Genomic DNA, 16,240 nt, shown 5'->3' on the forward strand with positions numbered 1-16,240 from the left:
GCAAAATGATGTTTTTATATTTTCATGACCTTAACCTTGACCTTTGGTCCAATCGCTTCCAAAATCTAATCAAATTGTCCTTGGATCAAGGCCAATCATCTCACCAAATTTCATGAGATTTGGTAAAATGGTTTTTGAGTTATGCGACTCGCAGATACACAAACAGACATACAAACAAATACACACCTTTCAAAACATAACCGCAACAAATTTGGCGATGGTAATAAGACGACACTATAATCAACCTAGGCATTAAGGTTTTTGCATATACAGTACTGCAGTTCTCTAAACCTGAAGCATCTTCCAATGGATTAAAATATTATTTTGTGAATTAGACCTTAAAGCTTATATTGATTAAGTGAAATCTAATCAGCTGTGTTGGATCACGAGCGGTACTGTACAGTACCTTGGTTTATGAGTAATTTTGAACACTGTACGAGCAAAACAGGTTAATAGGATAAAAATAAAAATTAGATAAAGAGGATTGCATCAATCTGTGACCAAATACTGCTTTGTATGGGTATTTATTGTTGATAATTATCAACGAGACTAGCATGTAAAGAGCAGAAACCAATGTTCATGTAATTTCTAGGCCATTTTCTTAGATATTAGCTCACATGGTCATGTTGACAATACAGTATCATAACAATGCTCTCCAAGATGATCTATTTAGACGGTAAGGAGGAGATGATTACTATAAAAGTGTAAAAAGATTTATCGAGGCACTAGAATGAATTGTGTGTGGGGCAGAAAAGTCAAAATTATACAATCATATAACACCCATGATTTGTACAATTCTGAAGAAAAAAACCGGAAGAGATCAAATCAATAAATGCTGTGCAAAGGGGGCTGTCATTGACAAAACAACAGCCACACGTTTTTAATAACAGTGAAAGGTTGCTGTTTACCGGCATGAATGAAATGCAGTTAGGAGATTAGATTACTGTAAACATTATTTGTGGAAAATCAAAAGTAATGTATGCTAACCTTTTGAAAACTAAACCAATCTTTTTTGGAAGAAGATGACCAGGAGGATCTACATTACAGCATGAGGCAATTCCTGGTCACAAGCTCATGAAAGACTGCCTAACCCTGCTGTTCTGAGCCTGTAAAATCAAACTTCTCCTAGTGTATCTAGAGTCTAAGGGCCTCTAAGAAGTACAAGGTGCAAAGAGACACTGAACATTATTTGGAGGTCAAATAAGAAGGCTTAGTTGACTCTTATAATATTAATGCATTGGGCCTAATACAAAATAGTACCTTATGGAGTAAAACCTCCCACTCCAAGCCTTGTTACCTATGGAAAATGCTACTACTCATCTTTCATCCATTTAAGACGACATAACAGAGATCAAATTCATTATGATCAAGTTCCTGCCATCCAACACCACTACAAAATCCAATTCATGGATCAACAAGTGATTTCAAACTTTAAGAGGCTGTACACAAAAGCAATGAGCAATGTTACAGCAATGCTTTTAGGTCACCAAAAGCACCAACCTCACCCTTCATAAGTTTTGAAAAGAACATTTCCACATTGACAGCTGCCTCAAAATGGTTGACAAAACCTAGGAAGGAGTCACCAACAGACCGCTCAATTCTATGCGAAGAAAACGGTGGCCTTAAGGCGTTGCTGAACTTGATTTTGAGGGCAGTCGACGATGAAATTGTGTCCTTGGGAACGACAATAGGATGCAGGTGGACAAAGACAACAGCATCTATCATCTTGAGAAAAATAAAGATCAGCTCATGACCAAGGAGTTAATGGAGTTCCATAAGAAGCAGCAACAAGAGGTTGTAGAGATTTCATCTGAAGAGCAATTCTAGAGGGAGATTTGCCTTCAAAGCAGTAACACCTTCCTCCTCCTCTCTCATCTCCTTTACACCAGTCACGATTCTCCTCAATGGTGAGTGAGTTTATTTGTCAATATTTCCAGAGTTTATTGTGAATTATTAGTTTGTATTCATTTCTGACGTTAGGAATTATAAATTGTTCAATAATTAAAATAAGCATATACACTGTACAGTATGTGTGCTTTTGGACATGAGGAACACACCAGGAGAATTATATATATATATATATATATATATATATATATATATATATATATATATATATATATATATATATATATATATATATATATATATATATATATATATATATATATATTATATACTGTATATATATATATACATATATATATATATATATATATATATATATATATATATATATATATATATATATATATATATATATATATATATATATATTTATCATATGTATATATATTAGAATAACATATGTTGGCACCCTGTTCCAAGATTTATCTTCACCAACTTGATGCTTCTTCCTTTCTTCAGTGTTCGGTCAATTTTGGTCTATTTGTGTTTAGGGGGAAAAATTATATTAGTTCATGAGCTCATTCCGAGAACAAATTAAACTCTTAAACCAAGATACAGCTGTAAACTAAAACTAGCAAAATATTTATCCATTTCCTCTAACAACATTTTGCAAAAAAATTCTACAGCCCTAACCTTGTGCATGAGACAGGGATTCCTTAGCGCTCAGGTAATCGGAAGTTATGCTATTGATATCCCGCGATGCTTCCGACAGCCGTTCCTGGAGTTCCTCAACAGCCATGCGGAGGTCTGAACGTTCGCTTTCACAATTCTGTTTTCAGAATAATTACATTAATGTAGTAAAATATTCTTCTTATGCAGTTTTTTTATATTATCCTTTCATAAAAACTGGCTGCCTTAGGAGTAAAATAACTTCAAAATAACAGTAAAATAAAAATAAGAAAAGTATTACCTGTAGGTCATCCATAAACTGCTGTAACTCATTGTTTTTTCTTTGTATGGCTTCTTCCATTTCCTTCTTCTTCAGACGCCATCCGCTAGACCAGTCCTTCATGTGAAAATAGAAATATATAGACATCCACTTGATACTTAACTGTCATAATATTTAGTACATATTCACCACCAGTTCCTTAATTACTTACTACTGTAAAGCAATGACAACACTAAATAATAAAGGCCTTCAGTTGTTTTGAAAAATCCCTACTACAGTAATTAACTATAAAAAATTATATTTTAATTATAAAATAAATTTTTGAATATACTTACCCGGTGAATATATAATAGCTGAATATATAATAGCTGCAACTCTGCGGCTCGACAGACAACATACTTAAAAAACTTGCGAGCGATCGCTATGCAGGTTGCGGGTGTGCCCACCAGCGCCAACTGTCGGCCAGATACCACTCTCGGATGTAAACAAAACCTTCAATTCTTCTCGTCCCACTGCGTCTCTATTGGGGAGGAAGGGAGGGTCGTTTAATTTATATATTCACCGGGTAAGTATATTAAAAAATTTATTTTATAATTAAAATATCATTTTTAAATATTTAACTTAGCCGGTGAATATATAATAGCTGATTCACACCCAAGGAGGTGGGTAGAGACCAGAATTAAATATGTTTACATCGTATAAGCTAAGAGTTTTTTCATTTTGACAGTTATCAATATAACAAAACCAAAATAAATAGGTACCTGGTAAGGAAGTCGACTTAGACGATTACTCTGCCTTGTAAGTACGTCTTCCTTACGGAGCCCAGCGATCCTCTTAGGATGCTGACAGACTCCCAGGAGCTGAAGTATCAAGGGCTGCTACCCATACAACAGGACCTCATCAAATCCCTAATCTGGGCGCTCTCAAGAAATGACTTTGACCACCCGCTAAATCAACCAGGATGCGAAAGGCTTCTTAGCCTTCCGGACAACCCATAAAAACAACATTAAAAAACATTTCAAGAGACAGATTAAAAGGATATGGAATTAGGGAATTGTAGTGGTTGAGCCCTCACCCACTACTGCACTCGCTGCTACGAATGGTCCCAGTGTGTAGCAGTTCTCGTAAAGAGTCTGGACATCTTTCAAGTAAAATGACGCGAACACTGACTTGCTTCTCCAATAGGTTGCGTCCATGATACTTTGCAGAGATCTATTTTGCTTAAAGGCCACGGAAGTTGCTACAGCTCTAACCTCGTGCGTCTTAACCTTAAGCAAAGATCGGTCTTCCTCACTCAAGTGTGAATGAGCTTCTCGTATTAACAATCTGATAAAATATGACAAAGCATTCTTTGACATAGGTAAGGATGGTTTCTTAACCGAACACCATAACGCTTCAGATTTGCCTCGTAAAGGTTTAGTACGAGCTAGGTAGAACTTAAGAGCTCTGTCAGGGCATAATACTCTTTCTAGTTCATTGCCTACGATCTCCGATAAGCTAGGAATATCGAAAGATTTAGGCCAAGGACGAGAAGGCAGCTCATTCTTGGCTAGGAAACCAAGCTGCAGAGAACAAGTAGCTTTTTCTGACGAAAACCCGATGTTCTTGCTGAAGGCATGAAGCTCACTGACTCTTTTAGCCGAGGCCAAGCATACCAGGAAAAGAGTCTTAAGAGTGAGATCTTTCAGGGAGGCTGAATGTAAAGGCTCAAACCTGTCTGACATGAGGAATCTTAGGACCACGTCTAAATTCCACCCAGGAGTAGCCAAACGACGTTCCTTAGAGGTCTCAAAAGACTTAAGGAGGTCTTGCAGATCTTTATTGTTGGAAAGATCTAAGCCTCTATGCCGGAAGACCGAGGCCAACATGCTTCTGTAGCCCTTGATCGTAGGAGCTGAAAGGGAGCGAACTTTTCTCAGGTATAAGAGAAAATCAGCTATTTGGGCTACAGAGGTACTGGACGAGGATACGGAAACTGACTTGCACCAGTCTCGGAAGACTTCCCACTTCGATTGGTAAACTCTAATGGTAGAAGCTCTCCTCGCTCTAGCAATCGCACTGGCTGCCTCCTTCGAAAAGCCTCTAGCTCTCGAGAGTCTTTCGATAGTCTGAAGGCAGTCAGACGAAGAGCGTGGAGGCTTTGGTGTACCTTCTTTACGTGAGGCTGACGTAAAAGGTCTACTCTTAGAGGAAGACTTCTGGGAAAGTCTACCAGCCATCGAAGTACCTCGGTGAACCATTCTCTCGCGGGCCAGAGGGGAGCAACTAACGTCAACCTTGTCCCTTCGTGAGAGGCGAATTTCTGCAGTACCTTGTTGACAATCTTGAATGGTGGGAATGCGTAAAGATCTAGGTGTGATCAATCTAGGAGAAAGGCATCTATATGTATTGCTGCTGGGTCTGGGACTGGAGAGCAATAGATTGGAAGCCTCTTGGTCAGCGAGGTTGCAAAGAGATCTATGGTGGGTTGGCCCCAAGTCGCCCAAAGTCTCTTGCACACATCCTTGTGGAGGGTCCATTCGGTTGGAATTACTTGCCCTTTCCGACTGAGACAATCTGCTAGGACGTTCAAGTCGCCCTGGATGAACCTCGTAACTAGGGAGATGCCTCGATCTTTTGACCAGATGAGCAAGTCCCTTGCGATCTCGTACAGAGTCAGTGAGAGGGTACCTCCCTGTTTGGAAATGTACGCCAAGGCCGTGGTGTTGTCCGAGTTGACTTCCACCACCTTGCCTCGAAGGAGATTCTCGAAGCTTATCAAGGCCAGATGAACCGCCAAAAGCTCCTTGCTGTTGATATGCATGCTCCTCTGACTCGAGTTCCACAGACCTGAGCATTCCCGACCGTCCAGCGTCGCGCCCCAGCCCAAGTCCGATGCGTCTGAGAAGAGAACGTGGTTGGGTTTCAGAACTGCTAGGGGAAGACCCTCTCGTAGACTGATATTGTCTTTCCACCAAGTCAGACAAGTCTTTATCTTTTCGGAAATCGGGATCGAGACCGCCTCTAGCGTCTTGTCCTTTTTCCAGTGAAAAGCTAGATGGAATTGTAGAGGTCGGAGGTGTACCCTTCCTAGCGAGACAAATTGCTCCAGGGATGATAGCGTTCCTACCAGACTCATCCAATTCCTGACTGAGCAACGTTCTTTCTTCAACATCTTCTGGATGACGAGCAGGGCTTGATCTATTCTGGGGGCCGACGGAAAAGCCCGAAAAACTGGACTGTGAATCTCCATCCCTAAATACAGAATAGTTTGGGATGGGATCAGTTGGGACTTTTCCAAGTTGACTAGGAGTCCCAATTCCTTGGTCAGATCTAGAGTCCAATTGAGATCCTTCAGACAGCGATGACTGGAAGAGGCTCTGAGAAGCCAGTCGTCCAAATAAAGGAAGGCTCGGATGTCCGATAAGTGGAGGAATTTTGCCACATTCCTCATAAGCCTCGTAAACACGAGAGGAGCCGTGCTTAGGCCAAAGCACAGGGCCCGAAACTGGTACACCACATCGTCGAAGACGAATCTCAGAAAAGGTTGGGAATCTGAGTGAATGGGGATGTGGAAGTAAGCGTCCCTTAGGTCGAGAGAGACCATCCAGTCTCCCTTTCTGACCGCTGCTAAGACTGACTTTGTGGTCTCCATGGTGAATTTCGTCTTTGTGACAAAGACATTCAGAGCACTGACGTCTAGCACCGGTCTCCAACCTCCTGTCTTCTTTGATACTAGGAAGAGACGGTTGTAAAACCCCGGTGATTGAAGGTCCGAGACTTTGAACACCGCTCCCTTCTCTAGCAAAAGAGACACTTCCAGTTTCAGGGCTTGTCTCTTTGCTTCCTCTCGGTACCTGGGAGAGAGATCGATGGGGGACGTCGCTAGAGGAGGTCTGCGTACAAAAGGGATTTTGTACCCCTCTCTGAGCAACCTCACAGATTGTTGATCTGTGCCTCTCTTCTCCCAGGCTTGCCAGAAGTTCTTGAGTCTGGCACCTACTGCTGTCTGAAGTTGCGGGCAGTCAGACTCTGCCCCGCGAGGACTTGGATCCTTTCTTCTTTCTTCTTTCCTCTCTTCCCTTCGGCACGAGCACCTCCCCTGCTGGGGGCTCTGCCACGAAAGGGCGGAATAAACCTGGACGCTGGAGTGTCTATCCTAGGTCTAGCAGACAAGGCAGGCAAAGGGGGAGCTTTGCGAGCCGAGGACGCAACTAAATCGTGGGTGTCCTTCTGCACTAAAGACAAGGCAATTTCCTTAACTAAGACTTCAGGAAACAAGCACTTAGACAAGGGCGCAAAGAGTAGCTCAGATCTTTGGCATGGCGTCACTCCTGCTGAAAGAAAAGAGCACAGAGAGTCTCGTTTCTTTAGGACTCCGGACGTGAAAGAAGCGGCAAGCTCGTTGGATCCATCGCGGACGGCCTTGTCCATGCAGGACATAATGAGCAAGGAAACATCCCTATCGGCAGATGAGATTTTCCTACTCAGGGCTCCCAAACACCAGTCCAGGAAGTTAAAAACTTCAAACGCCCTAAAGATGCCTTTAAGAAGGTGGTCCAGGTCCGAGGATGACCAACTAGTCTTCGCACGTCTCATGGCAAGGCGGCGGGGAGAGTCTACAAGACTTGAGAAGTCGCCCTGGGCAGAGGCAGGAACTCCCAAGCCGAGAACTTCTCCCGTGGCATACCAGACGCTCGATCTAGACGAGAGCTTAGATGGGGGGAAGGCAAAGGCCGTCTTCCCTAAACTCCTCTTGGTTTCTAACCAATCGCCTAACAGCCGTAAAGCTCTCTTGGATGAGCGAGAGAGAACGAGTTTCGTAAAGGCTGGCATGGCAGCAGGAACGCCTAAAGCGAACTCAGACGGCGGCGAACGAGGAGCCACAGAGATAAAGTGTTCAGGGAACAACTCTTTAAACACAAGCATGACTTTTCTAAAGTCCATAGATGGTGGAACTGCTTTAGGCTCATCTAATTCTGAAGGCTGATCCTCAGGCTGAGGTTCAGCAACGTCCTCATCTGACAGTTCCTCATCTGATAACTGATGAGAAAACGGCAAAGGGGGGGGGGCAACGTTTGACTCGCAGCGTCCGGCCGCACTGGTGCATACGTGACTGAGCAGGACGCAGCGTCCTGAAACTGCTGAACAGTCTGGGAACTGTCAACAACAACAGGTGCACGGGGACGCACAGCGTCCACCCGAGACTGTTTAGACCGTCTGGGTTGTGCAGTCAACACCATACTGGGTTGCGGAGGTAGACGCACCGCGTCAAAACAAGTCAACTTTGATGGTTGGTGACCGTCCTGAACGTCACCAGTCGCATCAGTGAGTTGCCTAACGTCAACGTGCGGCTGGAAATCCACACGGGATCGCATCGGGGGAGGTACAACCCCAACTGGCTGACGCGAGAAAGCTACATCAACGTCAACAGGACGCACAACAGAACGCTTGGATGGCTGACTGCCAGTAGGTTCAACGGAAACCTTCTCTGCGTTGAAGTCCTCCATAAGGGACGCAAGCTTAGACTGCATGTCTTGCAGTAACACCCATTTAGGGTCTACGGAAGCGGGTGCGGTAACAGACGTGGTTAGCGACTGAGACGGCACAACTTTGCCTCTCTTAGGCGGCGAGCAGTCATCAGATGACGGCAACGGGTCCGAACTGTCCCAGTGGCTACATCCGGGACGTTGGACTTGTCCTGAAGGGACCGACTTGCGTTTTAAAGGTCTAGAGACCTGGGTCCAAGGTTTCTTACGTGAAACGCCTTCGGACGACGAGGTAAAAATGGGCTCTCTCGTCTTAAGGTAAGGGCGATCTTGACGAGATACGCCTGATACCAAAGAGGGAACGTCTGTTCGCTGATCAAGGCCTCTCGAACCCATAAGTCGTACAACATTGCTTCTCCCCTGGGCTTGGGAGCTTGCAAGAGGTCCCGGACTAGGTGGACGACAGGCACGAACAGACGAACCCTCGGTCGCAACACTGTTCACAACACTTTGCGTAACACTAGGCACTTTCCCACTTTCCGCCGTAGCACTTTGGCACTTGAGTTCCTTCACGTCTGCCATGAGTTGGTTACGGTCACTTGCTAAAGCCTTAACTCTCTCCCCCAAGGCATGGATAGCACGCATCATGTCTTGCATAGACGGTTCCTGAGTGCTAGGAGGGGGGTTAGGAACAACCATTACAGGGGAAGGATTAGGTTCAGGGGCATGTGGAGAGGAAAATCTACGGACCTAGAAGAACTTCTCCTTACCCTATCTCTCTCTAGTCTGCGTGTATATTTATCAAATTCGATCCAATCGAATTCCGAAAGGCCCACGCATTCCTCACACCGATCTCCCAATTGGCAGGTTTTACCCCGACAATTGGAACAAACAGTGTGAGGGTCGAGAGAAGCCTTTGGAAGACGCCTATTACAGTCCCTAGCATTACACTTTCGAAACTTAGGAACTTGAGAAGGGTCAGCCATTTTGAATTAGTCACAGGAAAATTCCAAAAAACGATCTAAGTCATCAACAAATAATCCGATTCAAAAAAGAGTTCAAGGGTTTATTTTGAAGAAAAACACCTGTACTGCGAAAGCTCAAACCAAATTAAAGTACTTCACCAAATATGATGGGAAAACTCCAGGTTCTACAGCGAGTAAAAGTACGTCTTGTCGCCAACGTCGACAGAGAAGAATTGAAGGTTTTGTTTACATCCGAGAGTGGTATCTGGCCGACAGTTGGCGCTGGTGGGCACACCCGCAACCTGCATAGCGATCGCTCGCGAGTTTTTTAAGTATGTTGTCTGTCGAGCCGCAGAGTTGCAGCTATTATATATTCAGCTATTATATATTCACCGGCTAAGTTAAATATTTAAAACTTAATGACTTGAATCTGTTTTAGAGAGTACTGAAAACTTTGGCATAAAAAATACTTAAGTACAGTAATTCTTACATATGCAATGTTTTCGTCTTCAGTCATAGCTTGTGACTGTGCATTAGCAACCATTGTTTTGAGTCTCGAAACTTCGGCCTCAAGTTCTTGCTCCCTGTGGGCATCACCTCTACCAACTGCTTCAGCTAGACGACCTATTTCTTCTTCCAATGACACGACCTGGGTAACAACAGTATAACATGTCATTAAAAAGTTATCATAAAATATTTTTATCAGGTTTTCACCTCGTGGTTTTACGTATGAAACGAGGTCTCTATACCTTTTTGTCCATGGCTTTCTCTGCATGATCTTTTTATCAAGTCTCGGTCTTTATCTATACCCTTTTTCCCAGAATTTCTGAACTTTCGTACAGGTCTCAATCCTGTTACTGTACTTCAATATCTACTGCTTTTCTGATAAAAGCCTAGCTTCATAAAATACCAACATAAAGTTCTTATAATTAATAGAATTGTTTTGAGACAAATAATTACTAAACACTAATATAGAACAATGTTATAATAGTTTAGTTCAATTAAAGTTTTTCATTCTAAACATAAATTAAACAGCTTGGCACAAAATATGACTACTGTATGCTATAGCAGTTTAATATCAAATGAACAGTATACTGTATAAAACTTAAGGCATTTAAATCCGTAAAACGTCCCTGACTGGAGATTGCCAGACTGGGGTTCGAGTCCCGCTCAAACTCGTTAGTTTCTTTGATCACTGCAACCTTACCATTCTTGTGAACTAAGAATGGGGGGTTTGGGGGAGCCTACAGGTCTATGCAGAGTCATCAGCAGCCATTGCCTGGCCCTCCTTGGTCCTAGCTTGGGTGAAGAGGGGGCTTGGGTGCTGATCATATATATATATATATATATATATATATATATATATATATATATATATATATATATATATATATCTATATATATATATCTATATATATATATCTATATATATATATCTATATATATATATATCTATATATATATATATATATATATATATATATATATATATATATATATATATATATATATATCTATAAATATCTATATATATATCTATATATATATATATCTATATATATATCTATATATATATATATATATATATATATATATATCTATATATATATCTATATATATATCTATATATATATCTATATATATATATATATATATATATATATATATATATATATATATATATATATATCTATATATATATCTATATATATATCTATATATATATATCTATATATATATCTATATATATATCTATATCTATCTATCTATCTATCTATCTATCTATCTATCTATCTATCTCTCTCTCTCTCTCTCTCTCTCTCTCTCTCTCTCTCTCTCTATATATATATATATATATATATATATATATATATATATATATATATATATATATATATATATATCTATATATCTATATATCTATATATATATATATATATATATATATATATATATATATATATATATATATATATGATCAGTCTCTGCGGCATTGTCCTACTTGATAGGGCAATGTTACTGTCCCTTGCCTCTCCCATTCATGAGGGGCCTTTAAACCTTCAAGCCTTTAGACTATTGTGGTTTGAAAGGGTAGGTTCTGCAAAATGCTTTAATAGCTATATCTACTGATGATAAGTAAAACAGACCAGATAATTCAAAATATAACACTATATATAAAGCAATATTAAGACCAAACTGACTTATGGCCATAAATTCTGTTATCACAAACTAATGCCCAGTTAAGGTCAGCTAAGTATTGATATTAGTTAAGGCATCAAATGACTAGTAAGATTGGGAAGTAACGATATTAGAAATCTATTTCAGAAAGGATGGCTGCTGTAATTTGGGTATTTAAGGAGACTTTCTATCCAAAACAATTTGTGGATTTAAAACCAGAGGTAATAAACTAAGACCTGTTAGAACCAAAAAAGGGATGGCCGGAAACTCTAAATAAAGCAGTAAAAATGAGAAATTTTTCTATACACCAGATTGAGGAAAGGGTATACTGAATAAGGACTGGCATTGCACATTAACCCTTTTACCCCCAGGCTCTTTGGAAATTTCCAACCCTTAACCCCCAGGGGGTTATTTTTTTCCCAGCACATTTTGCAGTATATTTTTTTTAAATTGCTCTAACAGCCTTAACTTTTGTCATAGAGAGGTCAGGTTGGTCTCATTCTCTTGGAAAATGCCTGAATTTTCTCAAAAAATGATAAAAAATATGAAAAAAAAATTTCTAATAGCATTTTATTGCAAGGACGTACCGGTACGTCCATGGGGGTAAAGGGATGGGTTTTGTGAAACGTACCAGTACGTCCTTTGGGGGTAAAAGGGTTAAAGTTTACCAGATATTTGGTGATGAGAATCCTCTTGGTCAAAAAAATAATCATAAATGTCCCCCATCTAAATCAACCATTTTTTTTATAAATGTTTTCTGATCTTTCCTTCACTGCTACTTTGAAATATAGGAATTCCTTAAAATTCCCTATACTGTAGTCTCAAACAAGAACTGTTTCCCTTGCATCTTTATTATTGTACTAACTTGATTAGAACTAATTTCATTCTGCTTATTTCCATTCCTTTTGAATTTGACGAAACTTGCACAAAACAAAAAAAATCCGAGACCTTACTTAGAATGCATTTAGCAACAATTCAACACAAATACTTTACAACATATGGTAATTACCTGAGAATATTTGGACATCATGACAGTTTGAGTAAGTGTAAACAAGAGCTCCAACTTTTCTGCCGTTTTGTCCCGTGACCGAAGTTTTGAAATTCCCGCTAAAGTCTGTAAAAGGTAGATGGAAGGGATTAAGTTTAGAACATGGGCACACAATAAATCGTAAAATCAGTTTTACAAAATCTAAAAAAACAAAGTTGGAACAAAATATTTCCTTCTTTCCAATAAACATTCATACGCAAAATATTTTCGCGCATAGTATATAGTAATAAAAAACTTTAACGAATGACTATTTCCTTCATCATTTTTGGTTTTCTGTCTTACATAAGGGCCATTTCTAATGTAGTTCTGGAAGAGAGGACTAATAAAAGGATCTTTTTAAAGTACTGTACACAACACTAATCTGTATTTTTCCTAACTATACAAACCGGAGTCCTTTTATATGCATATGATTTCAGGAAAGCTGGAAACTCGGCTGTTAAGATTCATAACGAGGCGTCAGTAATTAGTGGCAGGTAGGAGGGCAAGGCCCCTTCCTGCCCCCTTCCAGCTCACTGATTAGCCACTTTTACCTTCAACTAGGACTCAGGTGTGATGAGGCAGAAATTATAACTTTAAGGACTTAAGCTTATATCCTGTAGTTAGGAAAAATACAAATTACTTTAATTTATGACATTCTTACATGTATACAAAACCCTCGTCACTTAATAGGATACTTACCCTTAGGACGGTGTTAGTCCCTATAAGAAAACTGGCTGGCTTAAAATCCGGGGATATCAAAACACTCGGACCTTAGGAGGACCAAAAGTGTCGACTCCAATTCACCTTCAATGACCTGAATTTCAGGTATTAAGCTAGGTTTCTGCCATTAGACAGACCTCCACCCACCCACGAGGGTGAAGCGAGGAAACTTTATTGATGACCGATGGACCAGGATATGGAAGTATGCTTCTCTCAGGTTGCTGTCTTCAACCTTGAATAGTTTACTGAACAAACTCGTTCAAGGTGGAGAGGTCGATTACCAGTCTCCAGCCCCCTGTTAACTTTTTGATGAAGAATAGTGGACGTTAAAAACCTGGAAACTCGACTAGGACCACTTATAGAATGCCCTAGTCCAAGAATGAGGCATTTCTCGGAGTTCAGTCGGTAGGATTACAACATTGTCAGTGTTTGAGTGAAGGCAGAATAAGGGCCCGTGAATGGAAGGCAGTATCTTGTCGGAGGACTTCCACAGTACAGTCCTCTGATCTGTGATACTGCTGCCTTTCCCACCAGCTTGTTAGACATACTCCTACCTACTTGTGAAAATTGCAGGGGTTGACTGCCTTTTCTAGCGAGTTCTAGCTGTTCCTTCTGGCCCTTCATCTCCTGGGCTGACCAAAACATGAACAAAAGGGTTGGGCAGCATCTGTCAATCTTCTCAAAGTGGAAGCTGTTGAAATAGAAGACCTTACTCTTGTGGCCTTGGAGGATATCTTAGAGTTGACTTCAAAGTTGTTACTGCTTTAGTTTTCCGTGAAGGTCTAGATATCCCTGAGTTTTTAAACGTGACAGCTCGCTGGAAAGAAAGGAGTCCTAGCTGGACTTCCCCTTTTCCAAAGTTCCTTCTACCTTTATAGGTATCGGGCTGTTCAGAGTGTTACCAAGAGTCAAAGCCTCCCACTGACCAATTTACTGGGCAAATTTGTAAGCTACTCTATCCATCTGCTTAAGGACTTACTTGGTGCACTAGTTAGTAGACTGGTGGTCTAAGAAGGGGACCACCTTCACCCTAGACAGAAATACGTCCGTAAACAAGTTTTTTTTCTCAGGGTCACACTGGTACTGAGAAAAAGCAAAGAAAGCCACTGTTCCTGACCAGTAGTCTTGAAGGCTACCCATTACACTAACCACCATATTCGCAGACTCCGAGGCCGAAAAGATGGTCGATTGCATCCCGAGTCTCTCTGACGACGTACCAAGTGTTAGGGTTATGATGGCTGTGTCTACTGGCAAAGTAAAAGAAAAGAAGTGGAGACTTCAGTGATATAGATCTGTCTCTGTCTACAGAGCTGGGAGCAAGATCTTTGTCGAGCGGATTGCGAAAAGCAAGTTCCTCTGTTCGGATTTTTTTGCATCCGAGTTGTCTACAGTATTGGCATTGTGGCTAGCTCTGACCAGTGATGTTCCAAACAAACAGGTGTTAACTCCTGGGGAATGCCAAAGAGCTTCTCAACAAAAGTCTTCCTTTCCCTGCTGAGGGATGTCTGTGTGCAGTCATGACCTCTGCAAGAAGGGCACAGAGAATGGGACTCCACAGACATCTTGCTTCTGAAGGGTCTGTACCGAGGGCCTGAAACACTTGGGCAAGACCATGGTTTCACCATGCAACAGCAAATGACATTCAATCAGTCTGGAAAAAGAAAATTAAGAAGTCTAGTTTTGAACACAAAGAGGATGTCTGAATGACTTAGTGGCTGAAGTCAAAGTGAGCTGGCAGGAAACCAAGGTTCCCCGCTATCCAGCAGTAACTAGCAACACCTTTATATAAATTTCAATAGCCGAATTTCCAACTTCACTGATAAAAACCGAGCGTTTGTATAAGATTAAGGACAAAAAAGTTGTCAACATTTTTATGCAGGTTTTCATCAGTAGTCCCAAAATGGTACTTATCTATAATTAAGTACTGTCTGAAGAAAGGGGGTTTGGTTTATCCTGTAATAAATTTCCTAACACTTAACCCAAACCTGATAGGTAGATAGCACATAAGGCGGATCAGCAGGTAAGCTGAACGCAAGTATCACAGGTGGTACGTCTGGGTCAATTGGGTTATATATATCCTCTAAACAAAATCAGAATGATAAATTTTGTCTAAAAAAAAAAAAAAATACATAGACAAGCAAACAACTTGTATAAAGTATTTACTTAATGAGTCCAATGAGTTGAGATATTAAACACCTGCAGTTCTGAGAAACAAAGCTATGTAATACTGGGGGGAGCAGATGTCATCACAACAAGTCTCTTATGTTTGAATCTCACCTGATATAGTTGTTCTAGCTCTTCTTCCCCCCATTCTGCAGCCTCTGTGGTAATGCCTCGAAGAAATTCCCAATTGATGCCCATGACTGATTCACATTACACAATGTTGCTTCTTGCTATCCAGTCACAGTCTGGAAAAAATCACATATATAATGCATTTCTTAATACATAATCTAAGGTACTGTATACGCTTTCCACTTGCACCAAAGTAGAGAGTTAAAAAAAGTTAAAAATGGCATTCTATTATAATGAAAGAAGTCTAAAACCCTATAAAAATTTTGTCTGTTTATCACACTAGTACTAAAAAGCTGACGAAAAGAATAGGAACTTGTAGGATAAGATATATGTAGAACAAAGATACCAGAAATGCCTTAAACAATCACAGTACAGTATTTGCCCGAGGGGGTGAAACTGAACTCTGAAAGGTATTAACAAGACAATTTGAATCAGCTTGGTTCCCCAAAACTATATTTTTCAACAATACAATGCAATAAATGTCTCTATTATCATCACTTGCATTTAATAAGTCAGAAGATAAATTCTAAATTATTCTTAAATATTTTTTATTAATATCCATCAATAAAGTACTTAATTTCTTTCAATAGGCCTATAAGATTATTTAACCACTTAACTGGATTTTATCAAGTAAACACGCCAAATAATTGAGAACAATGTATGAGTGAAAAAAATGGATCTTTTTTGGTAAACATTTACCCATAAACCATCAATATTGAACAAATAATCTCCTATTCTCCCCTTACCAGATCTAGGTCAGAGCCTTGCTCGTTAGGGGCTATGCTTCTTGTGG

The 16,240-nt window shown here is 40.3% G+C and overlaps 1 protein-coding gene across 1 annotated transcript in view; it reads right to left on the bottom strand.

The window, feature by feature from the left end:
* Positions 1–15,565, bottom strand: part of LOC137627894 (centrosomal protein of 290 kDa-like) — a 56,181-nt gene extending 40,616 nt beyond the window's left edge. Inside the window, exons 1-5 of the mRNA XM_068359337.1 lie at positions 15,433–15,565; positions 12,418–12,522; positions 9,721–9,879; positions 2,819–2,914; positions 2,542–2,677 (exon numbers count right to left, since the gene is read on the bottom strand). Coding sequence (XP_068215438.1) covers positions 2,542–2,677; positions 2,819–2,914; positions 9,721–9,879; positions 12,418–12,522; positions 15,433–15,516 — 580 coding nt within the window. The 5' untranslated portion in view covers positions 15,517–15,565. The remainder of the gene's footprint in view (positions 1–2,541; positions 2,678–2,818; positions 2,915–9,720; positions 9,880–12,417; positions 12,523–15,432) is intronic.
* Between the last annotated feature and the right edge of the window lie 675 nt (positions 15,566–16,240).

The sequence above is a fragment of the Palaemon carinicauda genome, chromosome 35 (assembly GCF_036898095.1).
Source record: "Palaemon carinicauda isolate YSFRI2023 chromosome 35, ASM3689809v2, whole genome shotgun sequence".
Taxonomy (NCBI): domain Eukaryota; kingdom Metazoa; phylum Arthropoda; class Malacostraca; order Decapoda; family Palaemonidae; genus Palaemon; species Palaemon carinicauda.